Genomic DNA, 17,017 nt, shown 5'->3' with positions numbered 1-17,017 from the left:
TTGGATCTGATGCGGCAGAGGCGCGAGTTGCCGGCTGCTTCGCCAGAACAGAGGGCTCTTTCCAAGAGGGTACGGAAAATTATTCGCCGAGACCTCCGCTGCTCAAATACGAGAGAGGTTGCTACTCTGATTGAGCAGAATAGGGGGTCCAAAGTTTTCCAAAGACCATTGGGGAGAAGCCTTCTTGCGAAGCTTAAAACAGCAGATGGCAGAACCGTCTGCTCTCGCCCTCAGGTCCGAGAAGAGGTTGAGAATTTTTATGGACAGCTGTACTCGTCGAGCGCACGCAAGCCTGTGACTTGGGACACCGAAGATCCACGGGCACCATTGTTGCGCCATTATTCGGAGTGTATCCCGGACTTCGAAGAGGATGAGATTGGTGCAGCGCTCGGGCAGCTTAAAAACGGAAGGGCCCCGGGGGATGACGGAGTTACCACTGAACTCCTTAAAGCCGCAGGGCGACCTGTCCTGAAAGCCTTGGCAAGACTATTTAACGCCGTCATCCACCGAGGTACCACGCCGGAGGCGTGGTCCAGGAGTGTGGTGGTGCTGTTCTTTAAGAGAGGCGATAAGTCTCTGTTAAAGAATTACAGACCGATCTCACTTCTGAGCCACGTCTATAAGCTGTTTTCGAGGGTTGTTACGAATCGTCTCGCCAGAAGACTCGACGAATTCCAACCACCAGAGCAGGCTGGGTTTCGAAATGGCTACAGCACCGTGGACCACATCCATACTGTTCGGCAGATTATCCAAAAGACGGAAGAATATAATCAACCGCTGTGTATGGCATTTGTGGACTACGAGAAAGCCTTCGACTCCGTCGAGACCTGGGCTGTCCTGGACTCTCTGCAGAGATGTCATATCGACTGGCGATATATCGAAGTACTAAAATCTATGTACGACGCGGCGACGATGACCGTTCATGTCAATGACCAAAGAACAAGACCTATTTCCCTCCGGCGCGGGGTAAGACAGGGGGATGTAATATCACCGAAACTGTTTACCACTGCGCTAGAGGATGTTTTTAAGACCTTGGATTGGGGGGAACGGGGCATCAACGTCAACGGTGAATTCATCTCTCACCTTCGTTTCGCCGACGATATTGTCATCTTTGCGGAGACGCTGGATGAGTTAGGCCAAATGCTGGCCGGCCTAAACGAGTCCTCCCGACGTGTCGGTCTCTGTATGAACTTGGATAAGACGAAAGTTATGTTTAACAACCAAGTCATACCGATACCGGTATCGGTCGATGGTACCCTTCTCGAAGTTGTTCAGGATTATATTTACCTAGGCCATACTATCCAACTAGGCCGCAACAACTTCGAGAAGGAGGCCGATAGGAGGATTCGGTTGGGCTGGGCGGCGTTTGGCAGACTCCGTCGAGTCTTCACTTCGAAGATTCCGCAATGCTTGAAGACAAAAGTTTTCGAGCAATGCGTCCTGCCTGTGTTAACATACGGAGCCGAGACGTGGACACTGACCAAGGGACTGGTCCACAAGTTTAAAGTCGCTCAACGTGCAATGGAACGGGCTATGCTTGGGGTCTCTCTCAAAGACAGGATTAGAAATGAGACTATCCGCGAGAGAACGAAGGTAACCGACATAGCCCACAGAATTAGCAAGTTGAAGTGGCAGTGGGCTGGTCATCTGTGTCGCAGGACCGATGGCCGTTGGAGTAGACGGGTCCTAGAGTGGAGACCGCGTCTTGGCAAACGCAGTGTGGGACGGCCTCCGGCCCGTTGGACCGACGATCTACGTAAAATTGCCGGTGTAGGCTGGATGAGGATTGCGGAAGACCGGGATGTGTGGCGCGAACTTGGGGAGGCCTATGTCCAGCAGTGGACTGCGATAGGCTGAAGTGATAGACTTAATATGTATTATTTCTGTATGGTACAAAGGGCGGCCTTATCGCTAAAAAGCGATCTCTTCTAGGCAACCTAGGGGCAGAGGAGATGGTATTGTGTCAGTGTAGGTGTACAAATTATATTTTTATATAATACTAGCTGACCCGGCGAACTTCGTATCGCCTAACAGTGACTTTTAAGTATTATCACAAATCTTTTGTATGGGAGTATAGAAAAGTGTTGTTTTTAGGCTTTTTCAGGAAATTTTAATTTTTTTTTTAGAATTTTTCTCTCCGTAAGAACCATCCTCGTACTTCAAGGAACATTTTAAAAAAAGAATTAGCGAAATCGGTCCAACCGTTCTCGAGTTTTGCGCTTAGCAACACATTCAGCGATTCATTTTTATATTATAGATAAAGTTATCTTAAAATGAATTTATACTCCAATGTAATAAATCAACGCTAACTACAAAACAAAGTGTCCCATTAATGAACAGGCTTTACAAATATTGGGCAAGATTTAAAGTCGTGTAAGTCGATAGGGCAACTACACGTATGTAGGACAGGCAACTTTGCGTGCTCTGTGGTAATAAGCGCGACTCACACGCACTCTCCAATTTAGACATCATATTCGATAAACTTATAGAAGTCTAAAATTCCTCCATTTCACTTCATTCAATTTACCATGGTGATTGTTCTCCTTAATTAAATTAAAATATAATTTATTTTATTTGACGCCGCGTTGGCGCAACGGTTACAGCACTGGTTTACGTCTGTTGCGCTGGCGGTTGCGGATTAGATCCCCGCATATGACAGACATTTCTATTGGCCATACAGACGTTTGCCGTGGTCTGCGTGTTTATGTAGACCCTATGGGTCTCCCCACCGTGCCTCGGAGAGCGCGTTAAGCCAACGGTCCCGGTTGTTATCATGTTCGTTACCCATAGTAGGGAATATATCCGCCAACCCGCATTGGTGCAGCGATCAAAGCCTCAATCCACCAGGATTGAGCTCTGATCCTTCTCCTACATGGGAAAAGAGGCCTATACCCAGCAGTGGAATATTACAGGCCGAAGCGTTTATTTATTTTCATGTAAATAATTTGCCTTAGCTTTAGAAATCGTGGTCATTCGTAATATGTCAAGTCATGCTAATAAAAAAACGTGTAATGTAAGCGATCGAAAAATGATTGACGATTTTTAATAAAAGCGACTAAAAATAAACAATTTGATGGACGATCAGGGCTTATCATGTTAGTCGCTGTTTTATTTTTGTACTTTTTTTTTTGAATACGTAATACACATTTTTAATCTGATTTGTTTTTAGTATCAAGAAGGTAAAATTGAAATTTAAAGTACTATATTCGTTACAAAGGAAATTACATGCGTATATATTGACGTAGGTTATTTCATCGAGTCCCTCTAAAAACAATGTCAAAACGGAAATTAAGCTTACATGTGAATAAATAACAGAGATTTATGAACGGTCGCACATTTGTTTTGTTATCCCCTAGTGTAAAATTAATAACACAAACCTTTTAAAACTTTTTCAATCTAAGTATACAACCTTTATAATGTGATTAAAATTTTAATTATGGACTTTGACTGTAGATTTATTTTGTAAAAAAAAATAATTAAATATTATATAAATTGTATTCATAAGTATTATATAAATAAGTTTGCTAAGGTTAAAAACTCCTCGAGGTGTTTGTCTACATGTTTACAAGGATATTCGAAAGCTAAGTGATTGTAAGAGAAGACTGGCGCCTTGCCGGAAGTCGTTTCCACGTGACGGCCAACGGAAGTGACGGGATCATGTTGCTTCGTTATGTCGCCTTACTTTCACTCTCTAAAGCCTTTTATCCTAGACATGAGACCGTGACATGACAATTATCTAGAAAAACAAAAAATATTCAATGTAAATTTGGGGAATTACCTATCTGAATATGTAATTTTACAATGAATATTTATGTAAGGAAAAAAGAGAAATTATGACATTTATTAATAAAACGATAATTAAATACGTTACACTTTACTTTTAACGGTTTAATTAATTAAATATTCAACTTATAACAAATAGGCACTTTTATTAAAACTATTATCATAAAAAAATTGGTCGTGTTTTAAACGCATTTTTGTGTTAAAAAGTTATAAGTGACAACATTATTAAAAGTGCTCCATCAAAAAATATTACAAGAACAGCTTGTACCGAAGTAATTTGCAGAAACTTTTAACAAAGTCGCTACAAATTAAAACGGTTTCATAGTCGAGACAAGAGCTCCGAAATTAGTTGGCTCTGACAAAATGTTGAGTAATATCGGTTAAAGTGCGTCGTTGTTTTTGTAATGCTTTTTCATGACTGGCCCTAACGATTATTCCATCCATTGTGTGAACTGCGGGCGCTGCCAAGACCCCGCGTAGAAAGAGCTAAACTCACAAAAGTTTCCGACTTGTTCGAATGGCCGGCTTTTGTTACAGAGCAACTTATTGTTCGAGACAGATTGCCGAGGATCAGCATCGCGTTGCCATGAATTTGCTCTGAATGTTTCGCATGTAGCGAATACGAGGAAATTGTTTCTTAGCTAGTATGATTTAGGATAATCTTTTGTGTTAATAGACATATTAACTTCACGGTCTAAGATGAGGCTCATTATTATATCTCTACGATAACTAAAAGGCTTGATGTGCACCTTAATAATAATAATAATAATAACATTTATTTATTTTCTCACCACAAAATTGCTAACAGGACATTAGATAGGTAATGTGTACTGTACCGACTAATAATTTTACATGATGTTGTTAAAATATGTACGACGAAAACGGTCGCGACTGTTTCACTTGAGGTCGCAAATTTGATCTCCGTTTATGATGTTAGGTGTTGTGTCGTGCATATTTCCTGACAATCGATACAGGATTTTTTCATACGGGTTGAATGTAAACGATTTCGTAAGTAATTTCTTAATAAAACTCCTCTTAAAATAAGTTGCAACTTATTTTAAGTAGGTAAAGTATCCAGAAATTAAACAATGTGCTCATCCACCCTATTTTTAATAATAAACCGAACTTTTGTACAATAGACCTTGGGCGTCGAGACGTCGCCGTCACGGCCCGGTGAAAACTTTGATAAAGAAAAACACCACTCTTATTGGTAGATGCTCAAATATCTAAAAGTTCGTCTAGATCCAGTTTGATTTTTATACGGTAAATAAAAATATTTTTTCCGAATTTACAGTGTATAGTGGAAATTTATTGTCACGTTTTTATATTAGGCGACAAAGCAATAAGTACAGACTCGTAGCAATATATCTTGTAATAACCAAATAATATGTTTCGTGAGATAGAATTCATATTTCATAAGCACTCAGCTACGAGAGATATTGCTTAGAAAATGCTACTTTTTCCTGTATTCATAGTAAAGATAAAGACCCCAACAGATATAGGGGAGGAGTTGCGCCGATGTCAGCTTACTACAAATTCATTCTTTAACATTTACGTCGCATAATGTTTCAGAGCTGAATCGATGAACTTTATATGCAAGATGAAAATCCTATTTTATTTGAACGTGTTGAATGTTGTTAATGGATGATACTACATAGTTGTATGAAATGTTTTTAAACTTAAACATGTGAATCACAAATCGATATAAATTATCGAATAATATTAAGTTACTTTATGACGCACTATTAAAAGTAGGTGTAGAATTTATAGAGTTGTGCACAGCACTGTCGTTGTAATTGCAGTAAAATAAGTATATTAAACGTTTTTATAAATTCAATAGCTCGTTTTTACATCTGAAAGTGTTATGATGTCTATAAAAATCTCATTTGCGCTTCGGTTTAATGATTATCGCGTCGACACGTTTTATAATCAACCGACAGAAGAAATGGTAGGTTTGTTGTATTATTTTGACTAGCCCGTTGGCGCAGTTAGTAGTGACCCTGCTTTCTAACTCACAACGGGTTAGATTCCCACCCCGGTCTGGGTATAATATATATGTATTATTTATAAGTATGTTTATCGAAAAACGAAATATGTAGCATACCAGTCGGCTGTTACCACAAGCTGTTGTTAACACAAGCATTAAGCTGCTTACTTTACTTTATTTATTATTTATTATTTATTATATTTCTGTTTTTTTTTAATTATTATAATACTTTACCTTAATTCTGTCATTTAATGTAGGTACACCTTCCTTACCGAAATCATAATTCAATTTAGACAATTAGGAAATATTGTATTACCATAACCGTTCTGTTAAATGGAGTCAAGATAATTTGTGGCGAAAGTTTGGTCTGTAATACCTTGCAAATTGCTGAATAAGACTGTGTGAGACAACTGTTAGTTTTAATTAAACTGCTGGTTACGTTCGTGGGAAGACCTCTGAATGAGAAAATTATTCTAATCTTATAAGTCTGTCGGTGCCTCGCAAACCCCATGGAAATTTATATTATGGTACTCGGCCCATTCAAACAAAAAGCGAACATTTCAATTTTTTTTAGCTATTGCGAAATAGTGAAACTTTATCATATTAACTTAGGAAGTAATATCGCGACGTTGAGAGTTATTGCGAGCTTTTATTCGATTTAAATCAAAAGTATAAAACGGACAAAACTGTCGGAACAAGATTATCTCTCGTTTCAATTTAAAAAGCGAGGAGGCAATGTCTTGGGACAAGTATTTCATTAGATCTGGAAGCAATTGGCGGACGGGCCAGGCGAGCACCTGTGCCGTGCTCGTTGTGGCCACAAAAATACTGGTCATTCCTCGTAAAAATTAAACTTCAGGTTCTTCGTGACTATTGTACAAACATCTCGATTTAAAACCAAAAACGAATTATCAAGCATTGCTTTCTTTTTAAAAGTTTTAAATCTATTAACTTAGATAGCAGGTATATTATTCCTCACTTAGGGTTTTGTATTTATAACAATGCCAAAACGTAAAGAAGTTAAATGGACTACATATTACAATAGTTATATTTTGCCTATTTTTTATATATTAATAATTTTCTAGCTAAATTTGAAAGTTATATTTCATTTGTTTGATGAATGAGGTGGAATCAACATATCGTAGAGAACCAAAAAGTACCTAAGTGAAACAGCAATTACGTGCACCTATCCGAGATATTGTCTTTCAGCCACGCTATGCAGAATTATTGCTAGCGTAGTTTAGTGAGTCGGACCGCTTGTCAAACTTTGGTAATTTAACTTCAAAACAGGTTCCTGTCGGTGTGCCACGACGAACATTTGTTCAACCGCATTTGAGTAAGTAACATTATGACAATAACATGGCAATTTGGCAATTGAATTTAAATAACTGGGGCCAATTACTTTCCTTTTTAAGAAATTTATATTTCCTCGTAGGTACGATTTACATATATAAAGAAACAACGATCATGTAATTTTGCTGTTATAATACTTTGCGCAATTGTTTCAAATATAATTTATCGAATCATATGTTCGATATATATTATGAATAATAAAATTTTCTTTTTGATATTCATTGTAAATAAAAATTCGTTTATTACTGCGCTTAAAATTCAGTCCGCACGGGCGCTTCCCTACGTTATTGTGTTCTACGATTTATGATGGTGTTCACTTTAAAATAGAGCCATTTTATCTGAAATATTGTCATCTGTTTTAAATATTTTACTTAAAGCGTCCCCAAGGAGACCTTACAGAATTACATTTCGAGATCAAAATGAAACGCTGAACATTGGTATATATCATCTTAATATCATTTCTAAATTGCAAACGTATTTGTAACGCATGTGAAAGCTGTTATTTCATTTCTTTTTAATATTCGTTCATTTCAAATCTTATCGAAAATACATTATATTATATATATATATTTCATACATTTCCATAAGATTAATAGATACTATCATATCGTACCTAATCAAAATTTTTACACAAAATATAATGTTTCAAAGATTGACTTTTACTCCAATCTACTTTATAAAGTTAATATAGCATCATATGTTTATAAGTACATTCAAGCATTGCTTTTATGTTTGCGTATTAATCTATACAAATAAATAAAATCGGAGTGTCTGTTACACTGTAGTACTGTATATTACAATATTCTAATAACTGCTTTTTAATAAATACATATGAATGTATATACGGTACATATACCAAAATAAAAATTTTCACTCTTTTTGTCTGTCTGTCTGTCTGTCTGTTTGTTCCGGCTAGTCGCTGAAACGGCTAGGCCGATTTTGACGAGGCTTTTACTGGCAGATAGCTATTGTAATAAGGAGTAACTTAAGCTACTTTTAATTTAGAAATTTATTAATTTTATAACTCTGCGAACAAAACAATTACTTTTTTGTTAAATTACACGCGAACGAAGCCGCGGACTCAGCTAGTTGGAGATAAGCTTTCATATACCTAGTACCTATATGTATAATTAAAATATATCAAGCATCACACATGTTAATCTTGTTTACTCACTTCGTTTATTTTGCCGTCTTTAACCCGTCCAGGTGTCGTTGTTCTCACATAGCAATTAATGTCTACCTATCTTAAAGAGTTTTAGTTAAAGCTCGAGAGAGGACTAAGAAAACTTTGATAAATTCTCTACAATTGTTAACCATTTAATGTTTTCCGTTCAAGCTTAAAAAGTGTTAAATTACAGTAATAGTGTTGAAAAAAAATGTTTTTTTTTTGTAATATGTTTATTAATTTCGTGTCTTATATAAGCAAATATTACTGTGTTACGAGCCATTTGAGTAAAAGGACACTTCATTAATTAGTTATCTAAGCCTAATTTGTTACAATATTTAGTCTGCAACGAAAATATTTTTATGAAAATATTAACACTGCGTGACGAGGAATTCTCTAGACGCTCATATAACTGCCGCGAAGTTAGCACATGCAGTTTAGAAACTGTGCCATAACTTTACACGCAACATTAACTTGGGACGTAGTAGCGACAAGGTCCACTGAGGTATAAAATCTAGATACCTTCCTCTTCAATCGCTCTATCTATTAAAAAAACCGCATCAAAATCCGTTGCGTAGTTTTAAAGATTTAAGCATACATAGGGACATAGGGACAGAGAAAGCGACTTTGTTTTATACTATGAAGTGATATCCTTTATCACCCTCACACACCCCCTTATCTTAAGGAAAGGTTTAGTTTTTTAGGACATGAAACGGAATGTAACTTGCGGTCACGTAGTAATAACTTGCTTGTGGTACCTCTTTGTCGCTCTAAAGCGTATAGTAATTCCTTCACTACTAAAGTGATCAAACTTTGGAATTCCCTGCCCAATAATATCTGTCAAGCAGAGAGAGAGAGTTTGTATGTTTTTATAAATTTATTTTGTATGTATTTACAATGTATATGTTTATGTAGGTATATGTCGTTTAAATGTATGAATATTGTATTATATAATTACGTTTAGTAGTATATTTTTTTTTTTAAATTATGTGTAATAAACTTGTGTTGTTGATTGCGCACTATTACCGACATACTTTTGATATACTACTTTTATTAAAGGTTGCCTGGAAGATATCACTATAAGCGATAAGGCCGGCTTTACATACATTTGTTTCTGTATCTAATCGTTCTAAAATGTATCTTCTTTTTTGTGTGTGCAATAAAGTTTAATACTTAAATAAAATAAATAAATAAATAAATACATAATTATTTTTAAACACGTTATTACATTTATAATGTATGCAGTTCTGTCTCCGTAACACTCGTACTTTGAACATATAGATATCATGTAGTAGTCATAGGTTCGATTCCCGCTCATGAAAAATGTTTATATAGACTGTACATATATTTGTCACGTTAGAGGTCTATATCTTGCTGGGGGTCGTTAGGTCTTTGTTTGAGTAGTCTGTATTTCCAGATAACCGTACACCAGATTTTTCTCCCCAAAGGAGATGGCAAGTATGAAGCGAAACAAAAAAAACTGTGAACTGTTATTAACAAAAATTGTATTGAGATAGGGCATAACAGGAAATATCCTGCTCAAAATCTGGAGTATTTGGGGAAGTACCTCAACCTTTAAAAATATTAGAGCTAAATAATAGTGCTCTCCAGTAGTGTTATGTATCTGTGGTGAATAAAGTGGACAGAGCTCCTGGGGAGGAACGTAGGATCGGAAATTCGCTTTCGATGCTTCTGGTGTTGCAGGCGAGTAGACAGTACGCTTGTTTGCCGAACAAGTCGTATAAAATAATAGGACGCTAAACATGGATTAAATTGTGTTGTTGTAACATTTTTAAAAAGCGTTAACAAGCATTAAAAGCGATCATTAGGTACTTGAATACCACTATAAATTGTTTCTATTAAAACCATATCAGTAAGTAGCACTAGAACTTAGTAAATCATTACAGCCTATACAGTCCACTGCTGGACATAGGCCTCCACAAGTTTACGCCGAAAATAACGTGAACTCATGTGTTTTGCCCATAGTCACCACGCTGGGCAAGCGGGTTGGTGACCGCAGTACTGGCTTTGTCGCACCGAAGACGCTGCTGCCCGTCTTCGGCCTGTGTATTTCAAAGCCAGCAGTTGGATGGTTATCCCGCCATCGGTCGACTTCTTAAGTTCCAAGGTGGTTGTGGAACCTTGTTATCCCTTAGTCGCCTCTTACGACACCCACGGGAAGAGGGGGGGTGGCTAAATTCTTTAGTGTCGTAGCCACACAGAATTTAGTAAATGTAGGTATGTAAATTGTATATAGCATATTATGATAGTAAACGTTAAATGTGTGTCGAGTTAATTTTATCTAAATTTCTCTAAAAATACATTAAATTACTGGTTATATTATATTCTAATAATATTTGTTATGTATCTTATCCAAATTTAAATATATTACTATCACTGTTATGTGATAAAATCCTTTAATCATTCCGTTTAGTACGGTTTTCGCATAAACAAGACAGTTTCGGTAAATTAACGCCGGAATTGATCTGTTTAGACACGGAATGTCTTGATTGGGGTGATTACGTGAGTTATATTTAATTATCGCACCAGATAGAAACATGTTCCTGAATTTTAGTCTGCATTTTCTGTGTGTCGACCTGTAACAAAATAGCAATCCCGTTGGGCAATCGTTTAAACTAAGTGCCTATAATTCGCAAGAGTTTACCCTCGCCCGCTCAGGGGAATCGCGCTCTACCGGTTTGAAATATTTCTGACACAAACAAATACAGAACTTACCAACGTGGTTTATAATTACGTATAAATTATATCTTTAATACCTACGCTTCATAGCGCTTAAATTTTATCTGCGCTGTGAATTATTTGGTTGATTACAGTAAAATAATTTCATATGGCAGGTACCTATTGCTTTTTGACATGACAACATCTAATAAATCGATGAACGCCGGCTGCATGCACGAAAAATGATGACTCGTTGACCCGTTACGCCCATTGTCCCGTTGCGTTGATTTTACGCTTGCGCCGCATCTATCTCTCTTCCACTCGATTGGCTTATGCGTCCGAGGAGATGTTTTGTTATGACGTTGTCACGTTAAACTGGTTAAACTATCGTCCTTAAACCAACTTTAAAGACAACCAATTTTTTATTTGTGTAAATAACGTAAAATATAAACTATTTAGTTACGCCATTCACATAAATGTTTTAGCACATAACAGAGTGACTGAACTATAATAAGTTTTCAGCAAAGCCCAGAGCCTATATTGAAGAGGGGCATACATTAAGCGTAGCTGGCGGCTTGGTTAGCAGTGGGTTCGTTTTATTGGCGTCACTAATGAGTTGCTAATTCAATTTCACGGACGCAAAGCGACGCACGCGGCCGCCACAGTCAGGGCTTGCCGCAGGCAGGTCATTTCTATTAACATAGATAGCGTGTCTTTTGTTAGCCTTTTCTGTCAAAATATATTTCTGTTCGCTGACTACATTTATATGTAGAGTGAAAAGTGGTGTGTATAAAATAAATAGTTAAACTATGTTTATTTATAACTAAAAACTTAAAAGTTGTATCAAAATAAGTACGAATTTCTCTGAACACACACTACATTATAGAATAGAGAAATATCTCTAGACAGTAGTATACAAACATGAAAGTAGTATTGTATTAGATCGACGTTATAAAAAATGCACTAATAAAGCTTAATCCAACAACCCTACCATATATCTGATCGCTACCATTAAGTTAATGTGGCACATAAAACCTTTGTGTTTCGGTTTATGATGATGCGGTCGCCGCACGTTCAAAGAAAATTCCCCGGCGGCAACAAATTTAGTAAACTTCTGATTCCCCACGCACTTCCAATCTCTATTCTGGAAGTTACGATGTTCTTTGTCTAATTTGGTAATCTTTGGTGACCTTAAAAGACGGTACATATATTCTTATTGTAAGTAACAACCGCTCTGGTGTAGAGTAGTTATATGTGCGCCATGTATGCACCTAAAACACCGACAATTTGCGGGTTCGATTCCTGCTGGATATGGATATTTGTATTTGTACAAATGGTTCTTTCTGGTTTGGATGTCTTTGCTTATGGGTCTCCCCACCGTGCCTTGGAGGGCACGTTAAGCTTTTGGTCCCGGTTGTTATCATATGTACGTGATAGCGATTGTTACTTGTTATCAAACCGGCAGTGGAGCAGCGTGGTCGATTAAGCTCTGATCCGTCTCCTACATGGAGAACGAGGCATATGCCAAGCAGTGGGATATTAAAGGCTAAATCGTAAATATTGATCAGACATTTTGAAATACAAATTCATTTATACCAGTTCTGCCTACGATAGTAATAACTATAAAAATTGGACTGAAATTTACTTCAAATATTGTATAAAGAATTTTGTATTTTATATTATGTTGTTAAACATTTATAATACTTTGAAATATTTCTACACACGCGCTGCAGACCTCCTGACAGCTTGGCATTAGAAGCTTAGACCAAGTTACTTAGTACGAAGAAACTAACTTGAAGTTAGCGAACTCAATCACTAGAAAGGTAAACTTTGAGCAATTGTTTTCTTTTACAGCGAACTATAGAACGTACTTTGAAATACAAGAAACTGATAACAGTTTTTTTTTTGTTTGTATTACTTGGGAAACTAAGACTAAAGTTTAACTTTAATCTTATTAAATTGCTTGTTTTCATACCAATCATCTTATGCCCACGCAAAGATAAAAACACTACACGTTTTCAAAGAAATAATAATTATCTGTTTCCTGAAACAACTTTATATGATACATAATCCAAAGCAATTCCTATCACAACAAAGTCGGATGCAAAATAGCTAAGTACACAATCGTATGACTGGGCGCCATGTTCTACTGCCAAGAAATAATCTCTTACGTGACAGTCACATACATCATATACAGAGCAGCTGCCAAAACTGTCTGCCAGGAGTCCCGCGTCGAACAACTTACCAACTAAAACAATATCAGGTACTTAGTAAACTTATCCTACTTCAGAAACGTCAACTTCATTTACAACTGAGTGTGCACGAAGATAATACGTTATTGTACATACTTTTTCATTTAAAGCAACAAATTTTAACATTGTTGCTACGGTGAAAATGTTAGAGTAAATTTTTTTGTATACTTAAGAAGTAATTCACCGACAAGCAAGTAAATTACGGTCGTAAAAAAGTTTTCTCCAAAAATAATATATGAAGACTCTCAAACAACTTGAGTAACGATATTGACCCACTTATGTAAAGGCATGCCAGTGGGATTCCACGGATCAACCTGGATTAGTAACGCGCAAATCTCTATTTAGTGGCACGATCTCTGCCCAACCAAACTGGGCCAATTAGAGCTTAGACAAAGTTAGCTGAATATCGATACCTTCAAAGCTATCGTTTAATTAATTAGGTATATCCTCACATTTCCTCACTGTAAAATCATTGTTCAGTATCAGCATTATGAAATAACAATAAACTCTTGTAACATATATCTATGTATGTCACAGTATGTATAGGTACATGTCCCAGTTAGCAGTCATGTTGTACTCTTGGTCTGTCTGAACAAATGAGGCGATATTTTACATCCGAATAACTAACTACTGACATTACATTAGGTTAAGATTTATTTTAACTGTGTATATACTAGATAAGCGCACTAGAGTTAAAAATCGCGTTGCTCCCAAAGCTTCTTGCTTTTCGATTGTAGTCGGGTTGAACTTGAAGGAACGAGGTTTCTTCGCCTTTTTTGCTTTCTATGATTGAAGACAGACATAAAGGGCGTTTTACATTAATTAAATGTTACAATAATAATAACATACATAACCTTTAAGTACTGACGTGGGTGTCTCACAGACGGTGACAAAACAAATATGAGCCTTATTTCGACGCCTTTAAAGTTACCCCCGCGCCCTTCCCTGTAGCTTACGGATTGAATGTGACGATTGGTCAGTCGAGCGCTCGCAAGCGGCGCATCAACACGTTCGGCTGTGGGGCTGCGCAGTGTCTCTGAGACGTAAGGTCAGTATTAATGTTTCGGGTCTGTTAGACGTCAGGTCATTATTAGTGTATATCTTTCTAAGTGTCTATTAGACGTCACCTCATTATTGATGCTATTTTTTAGATGGATCAACCAAGTACTTCAAAAAATTGTCCCAAAAGAAGAAGAGTGGTTGCAGTTACTAGTGAGGACTTCGAAAATACTCTACAAACTTGGTTAGAAAAGGAAACGGAGGGTGATTTTAGCGACGTTGACGATGATCAGGCAGACCCAGACTTCTTCTTGCAATCTGATCACGAAACCGAATCCGAACAGTCAGAAGACGAACAAGAGCATGAGAATCAGCTACAAACTAGACCGACCAGTGTGCCTCTTGTTGATGTCAACCGAACTTCAAGATCCGAAACTACGAGTCCTATTTCAATTTTATCTGGTAATCAAAAGTATTATTACGGAAAAAATGGGTACAAGTGGTCATCTGAAGAACCTGTTAACAGATCAAGTCGTACAGCAAGTCACAATATTGTTGATATTCCACCACGTCAACCCAAAACATTCATCGACTCGGAATCTTTATGGCTTGAGCTATTTGACACGAAAATGATTGATACAATTGTTACTTGTACTAATCAAAAACTTTCACAGGTTTGCACAAAGTACAAAAATCCAGACAAAGTTGAACTTAGACCAACCGATCGCGAAGAAATGAAAGCTTTCTTGGGTTTATTATTTTATACCTCAGTTTTCAAATCAAATCACGAAAATACCAAATGCATTTTTGCTACTGATGGTTCCGGGCGTGAAATTTTTCGCTGCGTAATGTCTCAATTCCGATTTCTCACCCTCCTAAACTACATTCGTTTCGATGACAGTAACAGTAGATCACAACGCCTTGAAACGGACCCATTGGCTGCAATTTCAGAAATTTTTGGGCTGTTCATTGCCAATTGCAAGAAAGCATATACTCCCGGAGCATACTTATGTGTAGATGAGATGCTAGTTCCATTTAGAGGCAGATGTAAATTTATTATTTATATGCCCAAAAAGCCGGCCAAGTATGGCCTAAAAATTTTAGTTGTTTGTGACGCAGAAACCTTTTATGTACATAATGCATACATCTACCACGGAAAAGACTCTGATGGGCTAGGACTACCAGAAACCGAGAGAAAGCTTGCCATCCCAACTCAGTCTGTATTACGTTTGTGTAAGGATTTTGAAAAAACCAATAGAAATATTACAGCTGACAATTGGTTTAGCTCCATAGAATTGATGGAACGGTTAAAAGATAGGGGTCTCACTTACGTTGGAACACTGAAAAAAAATAAAAGACACATCCCACCTGAATTTCAAGCATCTAAAACTCGTTCGCCTGAATCGTCGCTACACGGCTTCACGAAAGACTTCACTATTGTGTCTTACGTCCCCAAAAAGTCAAAAGCAGTGTTATTAATATCTTCTATGCACCACACAAAGCAATTGGATCCACTAACAAAAAAGCCGGAAATTATAATGGATTATAATAAAACAAAAGGGGGTGTTGACGAAATCGATAAAAAATGTTCGAATTATTCATCAAGTCGTAGAACCCGACGTTGGCCTCTCGCTATTTTTTTTAGAGTCTTGGACTTGAGTGGAGTCAATGCCTATGCTCTGTACAAGACCTGCACTGCCGTTCCTAATATTTCTAGAGCTCAGTTTCTCCAGGATCTTGCTCGCAGTTTGGTCTTACCACACCTAAAACGTCGAGTGTATAATAATCGTTTACCAAGAGAGCTGCGATTGACAATATCACGCGTACTAGGTACAGATAAACCACCAGAACCTGAAATAACTGCCCCTGAAGATACAGAAGCAGCGAGAAAAACATGTAAAATTTGTCCATCAAGACTCAAAAGACGTACTAAGTACAGCTGCATCGAATGTCGCAAGGCTATCTGTCTCGGATGTTCAAAAACAGTATGCGTGGAATGTGCAGACAATAAGTAATTTTTTTTTTTTTATATTTTTATTGATTAGAGAAGTAATGATTACTTAGGCAATACTACGATAAAGACTGATGTTAAATTATAAGAAATTTGCCAAAAAAAGTACAAAATAATTTAATACAGCCTGATTATAAATACTATGTTTCTAAGAGAGCGAAATATTAGTTGTTTGATTAGTACCTAATAAATGTTGAACTCATATGAAAAAATTGTTGTTTTTTACACTTCCTTAGTAAATTAATAATAAACGGATCATATTGCAATTAAATAATGTGGATTCAAGTGAATAGCAAAAACTCATTTTAATTATTTAAATAACCGTCTGAGAGACGTCACGTCACAATTTATGATTTGACTACACCACCTCAGTACTTAAAGGATAACTAATTTTATTATATCGTCAAATCAGTTTACAAATTAAATAATTTTACGTGTTTATACGAACATATTAGGGAGAATATATCTGTTTTAATACAAAACAAATGTAAAACTAACTTTATTTCCGTATAAAAGCAGCAGTTTGGCAAAGTAATTATCCCCCAAATCCCAGACCAATTCTAGTCTTTAAGAAAGATAAACGAGAGAAAAACGAATCCATTTCGTCGAACCTTGAAAGTTAGGCCTATAAATAGCCTACCCAAATAAAATGACAATAACAGCTGAAAATAAAGATAATAACAATTTGTGTTGTTCATAAAAGTAATTTCATTGCTTTATTTTTCATTTAATTTTAATTATTAAGTCGGTAATAATTATGATGAGAATACTCATATCTATACAAATAA

General features: G+C 36.7%; 1 protein-coding gene across 1 annotated transcript; it reads left to right on the top strand.

The window, feature by feature from the left end:
* Window positions 1-15,066: 15,066 nt before the first annotated feature.
* Window positions 15,067-16,233, top strand: LOC123670377 (piggyBac transposable element-derived protein 4-like). Its single transcript, XM_045603874.1, has one exon. The coding sequence runs from the start codon at window positions 15,067-15,069 to the stop codon at window positions 16,231-16,233; it is 1,167 nt and encodes a 388-aa protein (XP_045459830.1).
* Window positions 16,234-17,017: the final 784 nt, after the last annotated feature.

Source organism: Melitaea cinxia, chromosome 4 (genome assembly GCF_905220565.1).
Source record: "Melitaea cinxia chromosome 4, ilMelCinx1.1, whole genome shotgun sequence".
Lineage (NCBI taxonomy): Eukaryota > Metazoa > Arthropoda > Insecta > Lepidoptera > Nymphalidae > Melitaea > Melitaea cinxia.
The sequence above is the reverse complement of the archived record's forward strand: the minus strand, read 5'-3'. Positions and strand labels throughout refer to the sequence as shown.